Below are 18711 nucleotides of genomic sequence, written 5' to 3'. Positions count from 1 at the left end.
ACCAATCAAGAAACAAAAAAAATTGCTTTGACGAAAAGTAACAAGCTCTCTCTCTCTCTCCATTTTCTTCTCCAAGAATATATATACTTGTTGAATCTTTGAATGACACAACCATGCTTACACAAATAACAAGAATGCACAAAAGAAAACGAGATTGAATCAAAGAATTAATACAATTTAATAGCTAGCGACATATTTCGACATATAAAAATTGAGACATCGGACGTTGTAAACACAAGAAAACAAGAACATAGAAAAGAAAAGCTTGTGTGTGTGTGTGTGTGAGAGAGAGAGAGAGAGAGAGAGTTTGTGCTTTGATTTCCACAAATCCTATTACCTTAAGGTGACAACCCTCACTTCGATTCAGTACAAATACAGCTAACGAAGCACTCTAGTTAGAGTTTGTGGAAGTAGTTGGAGCCTCTTTGTCCCCCACTTGCAAATATTTCCATTGATAGCCACATGGAGAATTGTAGCTCTATATGTACTAAAAGTATATGTGTATATTACCAGTGAAGAAGAAATTGTGCATACTTTGCAAACACATTTCTTCTTTTTGTGGATTCTCTATATATTTATTTATTTATTTATTTATCACACATATATATGTAAGCAATCTTGCACATGATTTTGGGTAAAGTGTTTTAACACAAAGCGGCATCTACCTTAGATTATTATGCCATCGTGAGACTCCATACCTCAGCTATAATTCACATGGACATGGGAAGATGAAATCAAGGACTCGTATCCATTTAGGGTCCCACCATCAATCCGGTGTTGTAGCTCGTCATGAAAGTAATCGCTAACACTCGAGAGTAATTTCATTTAAATATAATATGGAGGGACAAAAGCGATCGCTAGCACTAGAGAGTAATTTCATTTAAATGTAATCTCGGGGTACAAAATTACTTTCAAATGAAATTACTCTCGGGTATCGAGATTTCTCGTGTCTCGCAGCACGGACATCAAAACCGACCATGGACTCCTGCAACTGACAAGGATATGCACGGGTAACGTGGATAGGACGTGCCTCAAGTTGTGGGTTCAATCCTCGGAGGCGAGCAAGGGGGTTGATATAATCTCGGGCATGCAAAATTACTTTTATGCGAGATTACTTTGCCCACGATCGATGGTGTTCATTCATCCCACCCGTGGATCACATCTGCCAGGAGAAGACCTCAGAATGGTGAGCCTGGTCTGAACCCTGAAAGTTTAAATGTAGACGCCACAAAAACATGGGAAGCAAGGGCGACGTGTAAAAAAAGTAATACGATTGTCAACAGTTGGTCGGTTGCAGATTTGCAACCGAGTGTTTAAGAATAAACTCCCCCCTACTCTGCACGAGAGACAGAAAGAGGACAGAATCTCACACAAAAAAAAAGATCTCAAAAAATCCCCTCAAGACCTGTTGACACAGGGGAGAGAGAGAGAGAGAGAGAGAGAGAGAGAGAGAGAGATGGAAGTTACCTGCCCAAACATGAGAAAGTGGAAAGGGAATTATTACATCTCAAATCTAGGAAAATTAGCGAGAAAATGTGAAAAAAGTAGTCAAATTTCTAACATTTCCTCTTTGAAAAACAGGGAGAGGAATTGTGTATGTTTAGGAAAAGGCTTTTCCTTGAACAATGATCACGTTGTTGATCTAAAATATTTTGGTGAACCCATGCATGGGATCATACAAGACAACAACAGTCAAATGATCATTGTGCAATACTCGATAGGATTCGAAAAGGGCACTTGCAATTGCTTTGAAGGTCACAATGAAACACTGAAACTATTTATTGCAATCTCTAAAAAAAAGCGCAATCTGACAAGCAAGACCACAGAATTGACGGATTACAACCATAAATGAGTGAGGAACTTTATCAAAATCTAGAATATTAAAGCACAAGTATACCCCGCATCCAAGGACGTGTTGGAAAAATTGCCAGTCCTTCAGGACCAATGACATACACCATGAGAAGAGACAAACAAGGTTTAGCAAGGTGACTTAGCAATCGCTGAATCACTGCTACATTTGCCAAAGAATGTGATACACAGAGCAGGATCCGGTTGCTACCGATATCAAAGACCAGATCGAAGAAAATGCCTTGCTAATGCACATAGTCTGTAATTTATATAAGGCCTTGTCGCTGAAGATCTGTGTACGTCTTCTTGTTATACACATTACCCTCCTGATCTTCATATTCCTCCTCCAGATCTGGCCTCCATTTGTTCACTCCTTGCCTTTCTTGTATTCTCTCCCACAATTGCTTGGCATCCTGTGGCATACACACAAAAGAGATTTGTCAAGCTGTAAAATACAGTAGGCTACACTACTCACTAAACTTGAAGAACGAAAGCATATTATAGAAGATCCCTATTGAATCTTCAAGTTCGGATTGAATTCTAAGCCTCCCAAGCTCACATCTGAAGGCAAGTTTTTAAAAAATGCAAAGCTCACCTTGATAATGGTTATTTCGTGGAAATTCTTCGTGTTAGGAATCCCCAGACAGCGCATCCCATGCTGATGTCGCCATTCCTTGAAATGCCGCTCGAAAGCCCTACGGCCCCAATAGCTATAGTTTCCACAGATCTCACACTTAAACTCCTGCATATATTCACAAAAATACAATATTCATTCATCATTAAGCGGCCGTCAATTGAAGCCATCGCTCTTGTTACAACTGGTGTTGGGGTAGGAGGTGATGAGGAGAAAGAGATCACCAAAATGTGCCACTCAAATAGTCTCATTGAAAGAGAACATCAACAAGCAAGGTGAAAAGCTACGTGCACTTGCAATGGAGAAAGGCACTTTGAAAGAAGTCAAGAATGAGCAACTCAAAAAGTTGTTGAGAATGAGCACCTCATAAAGGGGCTTGAAATGCAAACAATACACTTGGCGCAACTTGAGCATCAAATGCTAGAATGTAAGCGCTCTCTTGTGGACATGAATGCTTTAAAAGAGGGCTTGAGCAAAGTTGAGAACAATTATGCATTGAAAGAGGAAAAGATGGATACAATGAGACGCGATGTAAGTGAGATCAGAGATGTATCCAAGTCATAGACTCATCTATGTAAAGGTAATGTGGTCTTGGATACGTCACTCTAGTAAGAAAAGGAAGGGATTCATCCCTACATACTGAAGATCTGCACTGACCATAACGATTAAGAAGTTTTGAAAGAACACAGTACAAAGATCTAACCTATCTGAGAAGTTTAATATTCAAAGTGCACGCAAGAGTGCTTTGGTACAAGCTAAGATCCCAACAGCATGCAAAATGCTTACCTGACCCAATCCGTGAAGTTTATATAGCCAATATGGAATTGGTTTTCCATCCCAACCCATTGGTAGCTTGAGGGGGTTGTAAATTTGCTGCTCTTCTTCATCAGAATCAGTTTCTGCTTGCACTTCCTCCTGCAATGAAAAAAAGGCAGGTCATATGAAATAGACCCAAAGCCTGCAATTTAAAGACCTTTCACAAAGACTGCCACACAAACCTCCTCTCTTTCTGCCTCCATTTCTTCATACGTGTAAGATTGCTTCTTCTCTACATGTCCTTTGGTCTCTTCAATGGCCTACCAAGAAGAGTCCACACAGCACTAAATCAGCCATGAACAACACGAGGAACCTGAAAACACAAACATTTAGAGCTCGAATCACAACATACATCATGAAGCAGCTCACAAAGGCGCTGCATTTTTGTTTCAGCCAGGGCGATCTCTTTAGCAGCTTGCAAATCTTCTAGTATAAGCCCCTTGACAAAATGCTTACGATCCATCTCTTCTAGTGGGGTATACTGCTCAAAAATCACAAAAAAACTCGAACAATGAGGCACGGGCACAAAAGTGCAAAAACTTTTGAAAGAGATGAAATGATACCTTTGTGATAAACAACCTCTCTGCTCGTTGTAGAACTGTACCACCTGTCTTCAGACCTAAAGCTGCCAAAGCCTTGCCAAAAGAGAAGTCAAATTTTACATTTTGAAATCATCCAAGCCCCTGCTCCAAGCCAAAAACTTATATAAAACAATCAGTCAAGCTACAGCTTTTGAGTTCAGCTTACCTGCTTTAGCTTCTCGGGCCCCAGTTCCACAAGCTCATCCACCGACTCATAGTCATCCATGTCAATAGACAGCTCAATGGAGCTTTCAGATCCAACTCCCCTATCCTCCCAGCCTTGTATAGTTCCAGCTCTCCAACGATCTTCAAAATCAGCTTCCACCTGGGTAAGCCATAGCACCATCAGACTTCTACAGTTGCTCCTACTACATAGTTATTAACAATGCGCTCGATAAAATAGTACCTTTGACAGCACCTTCTCGACATCCTGCAGAGGCTGAGTACGTTCAAAAAATGAAAGGAGATAATTCGTCAAGTCCGAGAGATAAGCCTTGTACTTCCTGTAAATTAAAAGAATAGCAGCAAGGTCAAATTAACAGATAGCATAGCCTGTGTTTATGGGAATTATACATTAAACATGCAAATAAAAAATCCATCAAGTATGCACAGTCAAATATTACATACTACCCTTCAACCTATAACTTTGTGACTTGGTCACCTTCTACTGTGCAACTATCTGAAGCAAAATTCTACAAACAAAATCTGAAGTACTCTGTCTACAAATCTCTCTGAAACTTTAGCACCAAAAGAGAAGAGACATCCATATTATGAACATAGCGGGTTACTTTGTAAGCTTGTGTTTTCGAGCAATCTTGTGAGTTTGTGGAAATTCGTTAAGGTAGGCTGAATATTCGATTTGCTGGTCATTTGACTGGCCAAACTTGTTGCTGCAATATTGGTTGTACAGCTCATGCAAATCCAAAAACCTTCCATTAGCCTCCTGCAAAACCATCAAGTGATTGATTTAGCAGGTCAAATAGCATAAGCATGTTGGCAAAAAGATGTTTCTTTAAAGTACTGTGAACTCTAAAATTTAGAATAGAGAGGAGAACGGGGCAGCAGGGGAATCTAGTGTCACAGAACCAACAAGTTTTTAAAAAAGGCATGATATATCTCTAGCAGAAAAGGGAGTGTTCCCCCAGTTTGGGTGATGCGTTTTTTGAGGTGATGATATGAACACCTGGAATTGCCCTGGTTGAACAAAAACTAGCACCTCTAGCATCGCACTTACTGCCTATACCCTTGGCAGTGAATAACAAAGTCCCAAGGAGAATATGCCTTGAGGCTCTGCCTGTTATCCATTTCCACTGATCATACCAACACTTGGCATCATCCTCAATCTGCCTATGTAAAAGGACCCAGACGTCAGCACCCTTGACAGGGTATCACAATGAAAGAAATGCAGTAACCTAACTTCTTTGCCAAAACAGACTCCACCTAAGCACATCCTCTGCCATAGGGTCTTACTTTGGCACAACACCAGGCTAGTGTCTGGTTTTGTATGTTGAAAAAACGAAACTTTACTTCTGTGAAATTATGCAGACATGTTGCAGAATTGTCTTCAAAAAAAGTGGTGCAGAGTGATAAATTAAAGCGTTGCAAAAATCTTCCATTGAGGATGATTATTGGGATTCGAAGTGTTACCCATGTAATGCCAGGTTACCTCAGGAAAACTACTAACTTATAGCACATCAGCGTGAGGCAACAATCAAACTCAATGCAAACCATGCAGCTTTTTTTGAGCAAGTAAAACTACCTCAGAAAAAAGGCATCAGGGTAACGCACCTCTCCACTAAAGTCAACCCACGGTTCTTCCTTCAGCACCTCTTCAGGATCATCCCCTGCATCGATCACCCTAGCATTAGGATGCCTTCTATGATATTCACGAATCTGCAACAGCTCAAAGGCATAGAAATATCAGCACATTTCACAACCAATATTTATTAACTAGCAGATACTGAACGAGTGATCCTCCAGATGTAATAGCCTGAAGTTAAGATAACAAAACTTCACAAAGTTTTGTACCTTAGAAGTGCCAATATGAGATAACAAAAATCAACAACCAAAGTGTCAGTACATTTTGATAATAAGAAACAACTAAACCCCTATATATGTAAAGCAAACCCAAAATGCCTTGCAATCATCCTTAACTGGTGACATTTATACACCTTACCACCAGCTCAACCAATCCAAGCTAAGCCATGAGTAAAATGGAATCTAACACTAACACACAAAAAGTAGTTCTTTTAGCCAAGTATTGGACACCCCAAAGCCTTTGGCTACAGCCAGCTTAAAGATGAACTGCAAGTAAAAACTTAGGTTGCATACCTCTTTTAGGCGATCATAGAACACGCTAAACACATTTTGACCACTGATACTCTGTCCTCCAAGTAAAGCAATCTCATCTTGCCGGGCATGATCCTTGTCTTCATAGACATCAATCTGCACACAGTTCTCCCCAGATGTAAGCAAGCAAACCAAAGACTAGAGAACACTTCAAAATTCAGTTACAAAAAGCAATAGAGTTCCACAAACATCAACTGAAATAACAGAATCTTCTATGAATTGAAAAATACGACTAGAAGAAAGCGTATGGGACAGCTCTTTATCAGCTAGTCTCAGAGGATGCTGGGCCCTGAACTATTCACATGTTGAAACCTAAGCATGAGTTCAATTAGACTCTTGAAAGGCCCATAAAGCCGGTGAAATACGGCCCATTCCAACTAAGATAAGAAAATGCACTTGGTCCACGCGACTGCACAGCTGCCAGCTGCCAACAGACGCAGCAAAGCTGACAGGCAGCTGCTGCGGCTCCTCCTCAACACCAATGACCATACCTACAGAAACCAGCTGGCACAAGAAAAGAGACCATGAAGTACTGCAAAGGCTTGAAGCATGTGAACTTAAAATAACAACGTGACTTCAGAGATGGAGTACAATCACTTGCACAGAGAAGGGGAGTTCCCTTCTAGAGTACTGGCACAACAAAAGAGACCATGAAGTACTGCAAAGGCTTGAAGCATGCGAACTTAAAATAACAACGTAACTTCAGAGATGGAGTACAATCACTTGCACAGAGAAGGGGAGTTCCCTTCTAGAGTACTGGCCCCCAAGGTAGGAGCCCCTGGCAAAATTTGTTTGTGTATAGAAAAGGGTATTGACTTCCCACTAAGGTGGAGGGACTCAAACCTAATTCTGACGATGCGATAGGCTAGACGAATGATTGTAATGTGCAGCGGAAATGCTTTATGGTGATAACTCGAGATGAATGCTCGATGCGTACTCAAGGTTCCTTTTACTTTATGATAGAGTTCCTTTTACTTCATGAGATGTGCAAAAGACTAGAAAGAGAAGAGAGAGTGATACTGAGAGTGAGAGTTCTGTGAGTGAAACAGAGAGAGAAGGGAGACTAGCACCAGATGGGGTCCGAACCCCCTTCCATGGGGCCCCCTCTCTAACACTAAAGAGGTATTTGCTTTAGAGTGCACAAATGTTGATACAATGGTCCTAGATGCTAAGATGCAAGGTGTAGTGTACCGCATGGTTAAGGTACGTACGGAACGTACTTCCGTACTGAACCACCTTTCAGGTACGTACCATTTGTAAAAAAACCATTTTATATTGAAATTAATTTCACAGAGCTTTTAAAAATTAGACTCATAAACAAATTAACATTACAATAGACACACATGAGGAATGCGAGAGGAGAACCAATGCTTAGAGAGGGCGGGGGGTCGCAAAGAGTACGTGCAATTGTGTGATTGTCAGTGGAGGCCTGCACAAATCTGCTCTCTGGGAATCGTAACAGGTGCGCCCCAAAGTTTTAAGCCTTGGCACACACTTCAATAAGCCTAAGCCACACAAAAGGGCTCGCCAAAACTGTCCGCCAAAATCAGTGTGTTGATTTCCCCCAAATTTTTCAGGTTGGCTGTACAGTACCGTATTGTATGTATTGCACCGTACAGTACGGTTGTACGGTATTGTATGTATTGTACCGTACAGTACGGTTGTACCGTACTGAATGGTTCAGTACATACATACGGATGCAACCTTGCTAAGATGTGGCTAGGATATGGCGATGGTTGCTTGGATCTACGAGGCTAAGGGCTGGGATCTAGCTATGGGTGCTTGGATCTGTGAGGCTAAGGGCTGAAAACTGAAAACACTAGTGAAGATGACTTGGATCTACGACAGTTCTAATGACGGTATGGCTGAAATCTGCCTAGCTGATCTGGGATGCAAAAACGCCATGGATCTAGTGCTGAAATCTGAAAACAATGAGAGGCTGAATATCGCGGTGCTGATCTGGTAGGGCAAGTCTAACCTGCGAGTCGCGACTCTATGCTGAAAACGCTAAGGCTGGGGATGCGTATGCTGATGAAGATGGGCAAAACGTGAGGGTTCTGAAGCTATGGCAAACATCAAGGTGTTGTCCTTGGTATTATACTCGTGGTGCTAACTTATAATGAGAATATTGACCATCAGCGTCACATTCATAGGTAAGTAATGATGGGTCGGACAATGCTCAGATAAACCTCACAATTTTAATTGCTTGCTAAAATGTCACTTATAAATAAGTTAATGAATTGTCACGTGCGCGTTGCACATGAGCCACATGGACAAGCTACTGCTACAGGTCAACATCAACCTTAGTTAGCTTAAGATCTAGCCTAGCAATTTTGTTAGCCTCTAGAAGGACGTGCATGATCAAGCAGGTCATAGTTGCATACCCCTTGCACATTATAATCACTTAAGTATATAGACATATGACCAACCACTTAATTGATAAGTGACTTTGACATGACATTTATAAAAAGCACGTAGGGAAAATCGCAAAAGAACCTATATAAGAAACCCCTTGGTCCCCATTAGGAGCATGTAACAGACTTGGACACCCCAAGTCGGGAATCTGGCACAACACATGAAATCTGGCTCTCTCTCTTTCAAATCAATTGTTATTGAAGTGCTTAAAGTCTGTTCACTATGTTCTTTTCTATTGGCACGTGGTGCCCATCTTGAGCAAGGTGGTACCAAACGTACTGTACGTGGCGTATATGTACGTACTGTACGTTGTTCCGTACAGGAAAAATTTTTACGTACGTAAAAATACGTACTCTTGTAAAAACACCGCAAAGTACTAAATTTTCTAGGACATTTCCAATAAAAAACAAGAGAGAAGCCAACAACTTATAGAGACATTCAAAGACACGTTTTACAAGACAACCATATACTGTGTAACTATTGCAAGAGATTTGGATTTTTATTTTAAATCAGTATTGTACGGGCTTCCCACACACCCAACCATAACCACACAAAAAAAAAACGGCGTACGAATTGTTCCGTGCGGTACGGATCTGTGCATAACGTCCGTACGGTACGGAACGGATCAGTACGTACGTTTTGATCCAACCTTGGTCTTGTGACACTAAACCCTAAGAAGAATGATGAACGCGCGGCGGTGTGTGCAAGTGAAAGAGCACGCGAGGAAGTGCAGTGTGTGTGCAGAGAAGGGAGGAGAAGGGCAGCAGTAGAGAAAGTGCTAGCTTGCAGGGAATAAGTGAGTGAGTTGAATAAAACTCACTTACCCTTTTATTGTATAAGGACCAATTTAGTAAGTTAGTGGCCAAGTTCAATGTGAACTTGGCCAAAGGTTAGTAACCTTTAAAATGTACATTAAAGGGGGCCATTTGGGCCTTTAACCCAACAACTTCCCACTTAAAGGCATAAATGGCGCCTTTAAGCTACGTGACTTCCACCATCTTTATGCATAGATGATGTTGTGCTTCGGGTAGGGACTTAGTGAGAGCATCGGCTGGATTTTGTGATGTATGGACCTTAACCAATGTAATAAGGCCATCCTCAAGCAATTCTCGTATGAAGTGATACCGCACATCAATGTGCTTTGTGCGTGCATGAAACATGGCGTTCTTTGCCAGACATATGGCACTCTGGCTATCACAACCAAGCATAGGTGCCTTGGCAGGCAAGACAAACTCACTGCATAGGCGTGCTAACCAAATAGCTTCTTTGGAAGCCTCAGTGGCTGAAATATATTCAACCTCTGTCGTAGACAATGCAACAATCTTTTGCAATCTAGAACACCATGAAACAGCACCTCCCGTATTTACACAAGAGTAAATATATAGCCACTTGTGGATTTCCGTGTATCCACATCACCAGCCATGTCAGAGTCACAAAATCCCTTCAACTCCATTGGTCCTTTACCATAGCAGAGGCATTTGTTTTTAGTCCCTTTCAAGTACCTCATAATGGACTTCACTGCATCCCAATGCAACCTGCCTGGATTAGCCATAAACCGGCTCACAACTCCCACTGCATGGGCTATGTCAGGCCTAGTAGCAACCATAGCATACATAAGTGAGCCACAAGCTGAAGCATAAGGCACACTTTGCATGTCATTTGCTTCTTCCTTTGACTTGGGACAATCATCCTTGGAGATTTTAACATATGGCTGTAATGGCACACCAAGCGGCTTTGCTTCAGCTATGTTTAATCTGTCCAGCACCTTTTCAATGTACTTTTCTTGCGACAAATACAATAGGCGCTTGTCTTATGTGTTCAGCTGCCCCAAGGTCTTTCATTGAAAACGCAGATTTCAGCTGCCCTTTAAGAGCATCAACAATGCTTCTTTTCTTTGCAGCTATCAACATATCGTATGCCATAAGGAATGGCATACATCTGTGTTTGGGCAGTCATGTGCAGTCAGTTTTACATATGGAGGCAGCGGAGTACCAAGTGCCTTTCCCCCATCCATATGAAAACGATGTAGCACCTTATTAACATAATCTCGTTGAGATAGATACAGACGCCTGTTAGGTCTATCTCGAGAGATACGCATGCCCAAAATATGATTAGCATCACCAAGATCCTTCATGTCAAAGCGATTCTTTAAGCTTTGCTGTAATGCATCCAACTCCGTGACATTGTTACCCGCAATAAGCATGTCATCAACATACAAAATCAGCAATAGAAGAGATCCATCACTTGCCGTTTTGATATACAAACAGTGATCAGAATTACTTCTTTTGTATCCTTGAGACCTCATGAATGTATCAAACTTGTGATACCATGCACGGGGAGACTGTTTCAAACCATACAAGCTCTTCAAGAGTCTACATACTTTCTTCTCTTGCCCCTTTGACACAAAACCTTCTGGCTGCATCATATAGATCATCTCAAGCAAATCGCCATGCAAAAACCCTGTTTTGACATCCATTTGCTTTAACTCCATATCTTCAGAAGCAACCAGGCCTAAAACAAGACGTAATGTGGCAAGCTTTACAACAGGAGAAAAAATCTCATCAAAGTCAACACCATCTTTTGCTTGTACCCTTTAGCAACCAAACGTGCCTTGTACTTTGAAGAAGTATCAGATGTGACCTTGGTCTTGTAAACCCATTTACATGGCAGAGCCTTATGCCCTTTAGGCAAATCAACCAAGTCCCATGTATGGTTTTTCTCCAAAGACTGCATTTCCGAAACCATTGCTTTGAACCATTTCTTACTGTCTTCCCGTTGCATAGCCTCTTTATAGCAAGACGGCTCACCACAATCAGTAAGCATGACATAGTCCAAAGACGGTTCATATCTATCGGGGGGCCTTGTCACCCGAGTAGACCTACGCACCCAGTGATCCATAACAGGTGGATTTTCAGCCTGTAAACCATCAAAAACAGCAGGCTGTTCAGCCGGTTGCATCGCAACAACGGGCGGTCTAGGAGCATCAACCTGTTCCCCTACCTGTGGTGCATCAATGGCAACTTGTTGGGGCTGATTTTCAGCAGCTAATGGCTGATTTTCAGCACCATTTTCAGCATGTAAAGGCTGCTGAACATTGGGCCTTCTTGGCTGTCCATACGTAACATCTTCACGAAAAATAACCCGGCGCACTTCCTCGACCTTTGTGGGCTGTTTGTGCATGCAATTCTCATTGAAGATGACATCATTGCTGCGTATGATTTTTCGTAATGCGGGATCCCATAATCTATACCCCATTTCACCATCCTCACCATATCCTAGGAAATGCATTTATGAGACTTTGGTTCTAGTTTGGTGCGCAGTTCACTCCGGATGTGAACATAGGCCTCACAACCAAACACTCTTAAATGTGCATATGAGGGTGGCTTGCCAGACCACACCTCCTCAGGCACCTTTCCACCCAAAGCCTTGCTAGGTGAGCGATTAATCAAGTGAATAGTTGTTTGCACAGCTTCTGCCCAAAAACCATGAGGTAATGCAGCATGTGACAGCATACTCCGAACTTTCTCTTGGATAGTCCGGTTCAACCTCTCTGCAACTCCATTCTGAGAGGGATTAAAAGGAGCCGTGAGCTCTCTTTTAATACCTTTAGTAGCACAAAAGTCAATAAATGCTTTTGATACATACTCCCCCCCATTGTCTGAGCGCAAAGACCTAAGCTTCTTGTCAGTTTGATTCTCAACAAACGCAAGAAACTTCTTGAAAGTATCCAAAACATCGCTTTTAGCACGTATTGGATACACCCACACCTTACGTGTAGCATCATCGATAAACGAGACAAAATATTTCTTTCCCCCTAAGGACAACTGTGGCATTTCACATACATCGGAATGCACTAAGTCTAACCTGTCAGACCTCAAAGAAAGTGACCTTTTGTGCGGTGTTTGACTGTGCTTACCATAAATACAATGCTCACAATGAGAAAAATCAGCATACCTCAAACACGGCAAATAACCACAACGAGACAGAGTTTCCATTCCTCTTTTACTCATGTGTCCCAACCGGCCATGCCACAAAGAAACACTTGGCTGCTCGGTTACGGCGACAACATGGTCACGCACACTAGATACATGCAAAGGATACAAAGTGTCCGATTTACAACCCTTGGCTACAATCCGGGCCCCTTTACAAATTTTCCACTTGCTATCACCAAAAGTGGTGTGATAGCCTGCATCATCTAGCTGCCCTGTACTAATCAAACTCTTCTTGAGTTGTGGCACATGGCGCACTTTGTGCAAAACAAAAGTCATACCATCATCAAAGGAAAATTGGACACTGCCAATACCTGCAATGTCACATGCATAGTTGTCTCCTAAATAAACAGTGCCCTGCACCTCACCTGAGTACTGTGTAAACCAATCCCTATGAGGTGTTACATGAAAGGAGGCACCTGAATCAAGAATCCAAGTATGCATGTCCACATCAGAACCCATAGCAAGGGTATGTGTATCCACAGAAGAGGCATTGAGTACATCAGTGCTGCTGTCACTGTCACAACTACTAGCAACATTGATTTCCTCAATCAACACAGTGCTCTTCTTGGCATGTCCCTTGTCCTTTGCATCAGTTTCAGCACCCTTGTTCTTCTCTTTCTTCCACTCATAGCATTCCCGTTTATAATGCCCTTTCTTTCCACAATGATGACACACAACATCTTTCCTACGAGATTTGCTGCGTGCCCTGTCCTTACTGTCAGATTTCTCCCTCTGTTGAGACCTGCCTCTCAAGTGCAATGCATTAGAAGACCCACCTGTGGTGTTCTTTCTGTTCATCTCTTCCATCAAGAGAGAACTCTCTACATCTGCATACTTAAGTGACGCACTTGAGTTACTAAGAGCTGTCCGGAATACATCCCAACTCTCGGGCAATGTGCATAGCAGAAAAGTAGCTTTGAACTCCTCATCAATTGTGAATTTCAGCTCTGTCAGTTGGCTGAAAATAGAATTGAATTCATTGAGGTGCACTGACATGTGCGTGCCCTCCTTCATGCGGAGATCCATAAGCTTCTTAAGCCAATACACTTTACTGGCAGCACTCTGCTGTGCATACAACTCGTCTAAACGCTTCCACATGCCCCATACTGTCTGCTCATTCTCTACATTGAAGAGTAAATTGTCAGACACCGAAAGCATGATCGTGGAGCGAGCCAACTCGTCCACTTCTTCCCATTCTTCAACCTCCATATCAACCGGTTTCACACCCTGTAACTTAATAGGTTTCGCCTGTTTCTTCTGCAACATCACATTATAACATTGCTTCTTCCATATAGCAAAGTTATGGGCCCCTTCAAGCTTGCGAATGTGCAACAAATTGCCACTTTCACTGCTAGAAGCCATTCTGAGTGATTGCAAACACTGAAACCCTGATTTGCCGACCTAAACACGCCCAAATGTGCGCAATCGGGCAAAAAACAGCTTGCTGTTACAGAAAAACAGCGAGCAAATTTCACGTGAAATCACCCCAAAACGGCGTACATTCACTGCCAAACCCTTACCAAAAGTTTCCACAAGGTGTATACATCATTTGCTTGCTGAAATTCCCTGTTTTAGGGCAAAAATCAGACCTGTAAACACTTGTTTTGCTGAATTTTCAGAACCTCGTTGGCGGAAACACCTGTAAGATTGACCTGTGAGACTTGCCCCAATGAAATTGCATCAAATTGACCCCGAAATTGGTCAATTTCAGCAGAAAAAGGCTGCTGTTCGCCAGTTTTTGAAACCCTAATTTTGGGAAAACTGTCACCGGAGGTCGATTCTACACGGTGAGAGGATCCCTTCGCGACAGAGTTGATCGAAAACGGTTGAATATCCTTCCCGCAGCGAGCAAGAACAGAATTCTGATCTGTGTTGCGAAAATGGCTCTCTTGGAAACCCTAAAGCTCTGATACCACGTGTGGGGGAGCAGGAGAGAGAGCCCACTTGCTACTCTATGCAATGAGAGTGAAGGAGAAGAGGAGAGGCGCAGAAGAAGCTCACGCAGAGAAAGGCGTGAGAGAGAGAGAGAGAGAGCTCGTTGAGTTTTTTTGGGAAAAGCCACGCTAATAACATTTGGGCTTGACCTTTGAGTATATGAGTAAGTGACTAGGGGGCCATTCACACTTGGGCCCCCTCACTTATAAGTCTTTTAACTTATAAGTTAATAAGTACAAGGCACTTAGGCCTTTATTCCCTAACAGCATTTGCGGTGGGAGTGGTAAGCAGGTACATGAGCAATCCTGGCAAAAAGCATTGGGAAGCAGTGAAGTGTATCTTGAGATACTTGAAAGGCACTAAAGACTTGTGCGTTTGTTTTGGGAAGAGTGAGACATCTGTGCATGGCTTTACACATGCAGATTTTGCTGGACATCCAGATTGCAGGAAGTCTACCTCTGGATATGTGTTTACATTCACAGGAGGTGCAGTTTCTTGGATTTCTAGGCTGCAAAAATGTGTTGCTTTGTCTACCACTGAGGCTGAGTATGTGGCTGCCACTGAGGCATGCAAAGAAGCTTTGTGGCTCATGCGTTTGGTAGAAGAGCTTGGCATTAAGTCACCGGTTCCTGTGCTACACTGTGATAGTCAGAGTGCTATTATGCTTGCAAGGAATCCTGTTTTTCAGGCCAAGACAAAGCACATAGAGGTGAAGTATCATTTTATCAGGAGTGTGCTTGATGACAAGAGCATTACACTTGTCAAGGTGCACACAGATGACAATCCTGCAGATCTTTTGACCAAGAGTCTTCCAGCAGAGCGGTTTGCATATTGCCGTCAGATGATGGGTGTTGGATGAGTAAGTGCATGATCAGCTGATGTATTATAGTTAGTTGATTCTTTGATCTCCCAAGGTACATTGCCTTTAGGTGGGAGGTTGTTAGGGAATAAAGGCCTAAGTGCCTTGTACTTATTAACTTATAAGTTAAAAGACTTATAAGTGAGGGGGCCCAAGTGTGAATGGCCCCCTAGTCACTTACTCATATACTCAAAGGTCAGGCCCAAATGTTATTAGCGTGGCTTTTCCCAAAAAAACTCAACGAGCTCTCTCTCTCTCTCTCACGCCTTTCTCTGCGTGAGCTTCTTCTGCGCCTCTCCTCTTCTCCTTCACTCTCATTGCATAGAGTAGCAAGTGGGCTCTCTCTCCTGCTCCCCCACAGTTTCTTGGCTGCAAATGCCCTTCAGGAGCCTCAATTTGTTGTCCAACATCATCTGGCTCAAACACCACTGGATCATCTACATTTTCAACCATTCGTGGTGCATCCTGAGGGTCAAAATTAGGCATAACAGGTGGTTGGTCATGTGTAACAGACTTGGACACTCCAAGTCAAGAATCAACCGCGACAGCACCAAATAACCACTTCAAAACAATTCACAGATCACAATAGATTTGCACTGGCCCGGCGGAGTTCCGTGCCTAGAGATATTGGCCCCAAAGACTGGCGCCCCTTTCGATATTTCTTTTTATATTAATCATATCAAAGTACAAGACAAAGTACAAGAGAGTGGCTAGGGTTTCACTCTCAGACTCTGCGTCCAAATGCTCTGAGAAGTGAGGCCCTCACCACTAATTTAAAGGTTACAAGGGATGCCCAAAAGCAGAGCCCCAACAGCTTCAAATCAAAAGCAACTGCTCTCTCTCTCTCTCTTAGAGAGTCTTTTTTTTTTTTTAAAGCAAGTTCTCTCTCTTTCTCATGGCGTAATCTCCAAAAAGCAAGATTCGCGTCGCTCATCATAAAATTTTTTATTTTTATTTTTTTAAAAAAATAGCCTCCACGATTTTTGGAAATTAGGGTTTCTGGCAGAAATTAGGGTTTCTGTTGTCCGCCACGTCATCGCTTTGTGACATACCCCCCTCTTGAAAGCATTGTAATCGACCGCGATTACGCCTGCAAAACCGACAAAAGCTATAAACCGTCTTAGCAGACACTGACTGTTAGTACCTACGTACTAGGAACACACATCTAGCACATGTACAAAATCGACAGTCACATCACACGACATCATAGGACATCACCAAACATCACAGGGCATCACATGACATTCAACATTCATTTGGATCTTAGACCATGATTTATCAGCAATGTAGCTAGCAATCACATCTAGGTCCAATCGGGACCTCATCGATGTCCGATTGACTAACCCCTATTGCAACCATGTCTATTCGAGATCAAGTAGACCAAAATGCTGCAGTCATTTAGTTTATCAGTTCCTGCACTCAAAAGAAGTCAAGAACAAATCAGTATCATTATCAGGAATTCCATTTCATAAAGTCATCCAGCAGAATACTGTCAGCTCTCAGTATCCCTGAAGCTCAGAGAGACATCAGTGACTTTAGTATCAAAATCGAGGCATCTGTTGACAAAGGAGCGGAGTAACTCCCCTCTTGTGCATCCCACTGCACCAGATCTTCGACCAAGCTGAATTTCTGGGTTCCATTTGGAGTAGACTATGCTAAACCAAAACATCGAGGTAAAGTTTCACAATCCGAGGAGTATCTGCTAGGTCCTCCTCCTCCATCCACTTCGCATCAAATGCAGGAAAGTTCTTGAACTAAACCAAGAACCGCTTTCGGACTTTACCTTTCTTCGTATCGTTATGTGTCAAAATCTGTTCAAGAACAAGGATCTCCTCGTTTTCTTCCACTTCGGGTTGCTCATCAGGCTCCCCATCATCAAGCACATCACCCTTAACAGGTTTCAAGAGGCTCACATGCAATGCATTGTGAATCCTCCAAGTATGTGGTAGTTTCAATCGGAAGGAGACATCATTTATCTTTTCAGTAATCTGAAAATGGCCGTAGTATCGCATACTAAGCTTTGGAAAAAAGCCTCTCCTTTCCCTTTTTCTTTCGTAGGCGTGCCTTCTCAAAACGTAAGAGTCCCCAATCATCCTCCTTCAATTTCAAGTCGCGACGATAGCGATCCGCTGCCTTTTTCTGTCGTTCTTGAGACTCTTGCAAAGTCTCGCGAACCTTGGCAAAAGCCGTATCCACATCTCGCGAATATTCATCCGCTTCAAATATCTGATCTTTCGTGCTCAGGAAGGATGGAACCTTCGCAGCACTTTCCACAATCTCACATGGTGTCTTCCCCGTCGAAGAGTGTATCGTGTTATTGTAGGCAAATTCCACCAAAGGTAAATTCTTTTACCATTGAGTCTTCTGATCCGAGATACAAGACTTCAATAAATCTAAAATCACTGAATTGGCAATCTCAAATTGCTCGTCAGTCTGCAAGTGGAACGATGACGAGAACTGCAACTGCGTGCCAATGTTCTCCCAAATTGCCTTCCAAAATAAACTCATAAATTTGGGGTCTCTGTCAGAGACAATCGTCTCAGACGTGCCATGTAATCGGAAAATCATCGAGAGAATTCTGTGTTCTCGGGAGATCAAAAATGAAATCCATTTCAATACTTTTCCAGGGGCGGGTGGGTATGGGTAAAGGCTTTAACAATCCCTGTGCCTTATGCCTGTCAAAATTGACCTTCTGGCATACTAAGCAACTGCGCATAAACTCTTCCACATCCTTTTTGAGTCTCGGCCCAAAGAAGTATCTCTCTCTACCCCTTTCATGGTGGAACAATGCTGCGGTGACTCGTAAAAGGTGGACAGTGGCATTCAGTCATAACCTTTTCCCTCAACGGTTGTGTAACGCACAACATAGTCTTTTTCATCAAGTAGCCTTCCCGAAGGGAGTATCCAACTATTGTCTTCCCATCCCGTATCCGTGTGAAAATATCTGCAAAATCTGTATCTGTGGCATATTGATCGACCATATCCTCAAAGCTCATATGATGTATCGCGGAAATAGCCAAAACCAACAGCTTCCGAGACAAAGCATCTGCCACCACATTCTTCTGTCCCTGCACATGGACAATCTGGAAGTGAAACTGTGACAAGATGTTCGCCCAACGCATCTGCTTTTCCGAAAGCTGCTTCTGTGGCAAGAGTAGTGCAAACTCTGATGGTCTGTAAAGACAGTAAAATCCGCTCCGAGTAGGTAATGCCGCCACTGAGTAAGAGCGTGGATAACCGCCAAAAGCTCTTTCTCATAAATCTGTGTTGTCATCTCCTGCC

The 18711-nt window shown here is 42.6% G+C and overlaps 1 protein-coding gene across 1 annotated transcript in view; it reads right to left on the bottom strand.

The window, feature by feature from the left end:
* Window positions 1–1853: 1853 nt before the first annotated feature.
* Window positions 1854–18711, bottom strand: part of ATO (splicing factor-like protein) — a 53434-nt gene continuing 36576 nt past the window's right edge. The window contains exons 2-12 of the mRNA XM_086518093.1: window positions 6211–6324; window positions 5668–5772; window positions 4668–4822; window positions 4286–4382; window positions 4046–4204; window positions 3862–3933; window positions 3651–3779; window positions 3481–3558; window positions 3269–3397; window positions 2444–2590; window positions 1854–2261 (exon numbers count right to left, since the gene is read on the bottom strand). Of these exons, the coding sequence (XP_086374219.1) occupies window positions 2115–2261; window positions 2444–2590; window positions 3269–3397; window positions 3481–3558; window positions 3651–3779; window positions 3862–3933; window positions 4046–4204; window positions 4286–4382; window positions 4668–4822; window positions 5668–5772; window positions 6211–6324 (1332 nt within the window). The 3' untranslated portion in view covers window positions 1854–2114. The remainder of the gene's footprint in view (window positions 2262–2443; window positions 2591–3268; window positions 3398–3480; window positions 3559–3650; window positions 3780–3861; window positions 3934–4045; window positions 4205–4285; window positions 4383–4667; window positions 4823–5667; window positions 5773–6210; window positions 6325–18711) is intronic.

The sequence above is a fragment of the Adiantum capillus-veneris genome, chromosome 8 (genome assembly GCF_014529385.1).
Source record: "Adiantum capillus-veneris isolate H3 chromosome 8, ASM1452938v2, whole genome shotgun sequence".
NCBI classification, from domain to species: domain Eukaryota; kingdom Viridiplantae; phylum Streptophyta; class Polypodiopsida; order Polypodiales; family Pteridaceae; genus Adiantum; species Adiantum capillus-veneris.
The sequence above is the reverse complement of the archived record's forward strand: the minus strand, read 5'-3'. Positions and strand labels throughout refer to the sequence as shown.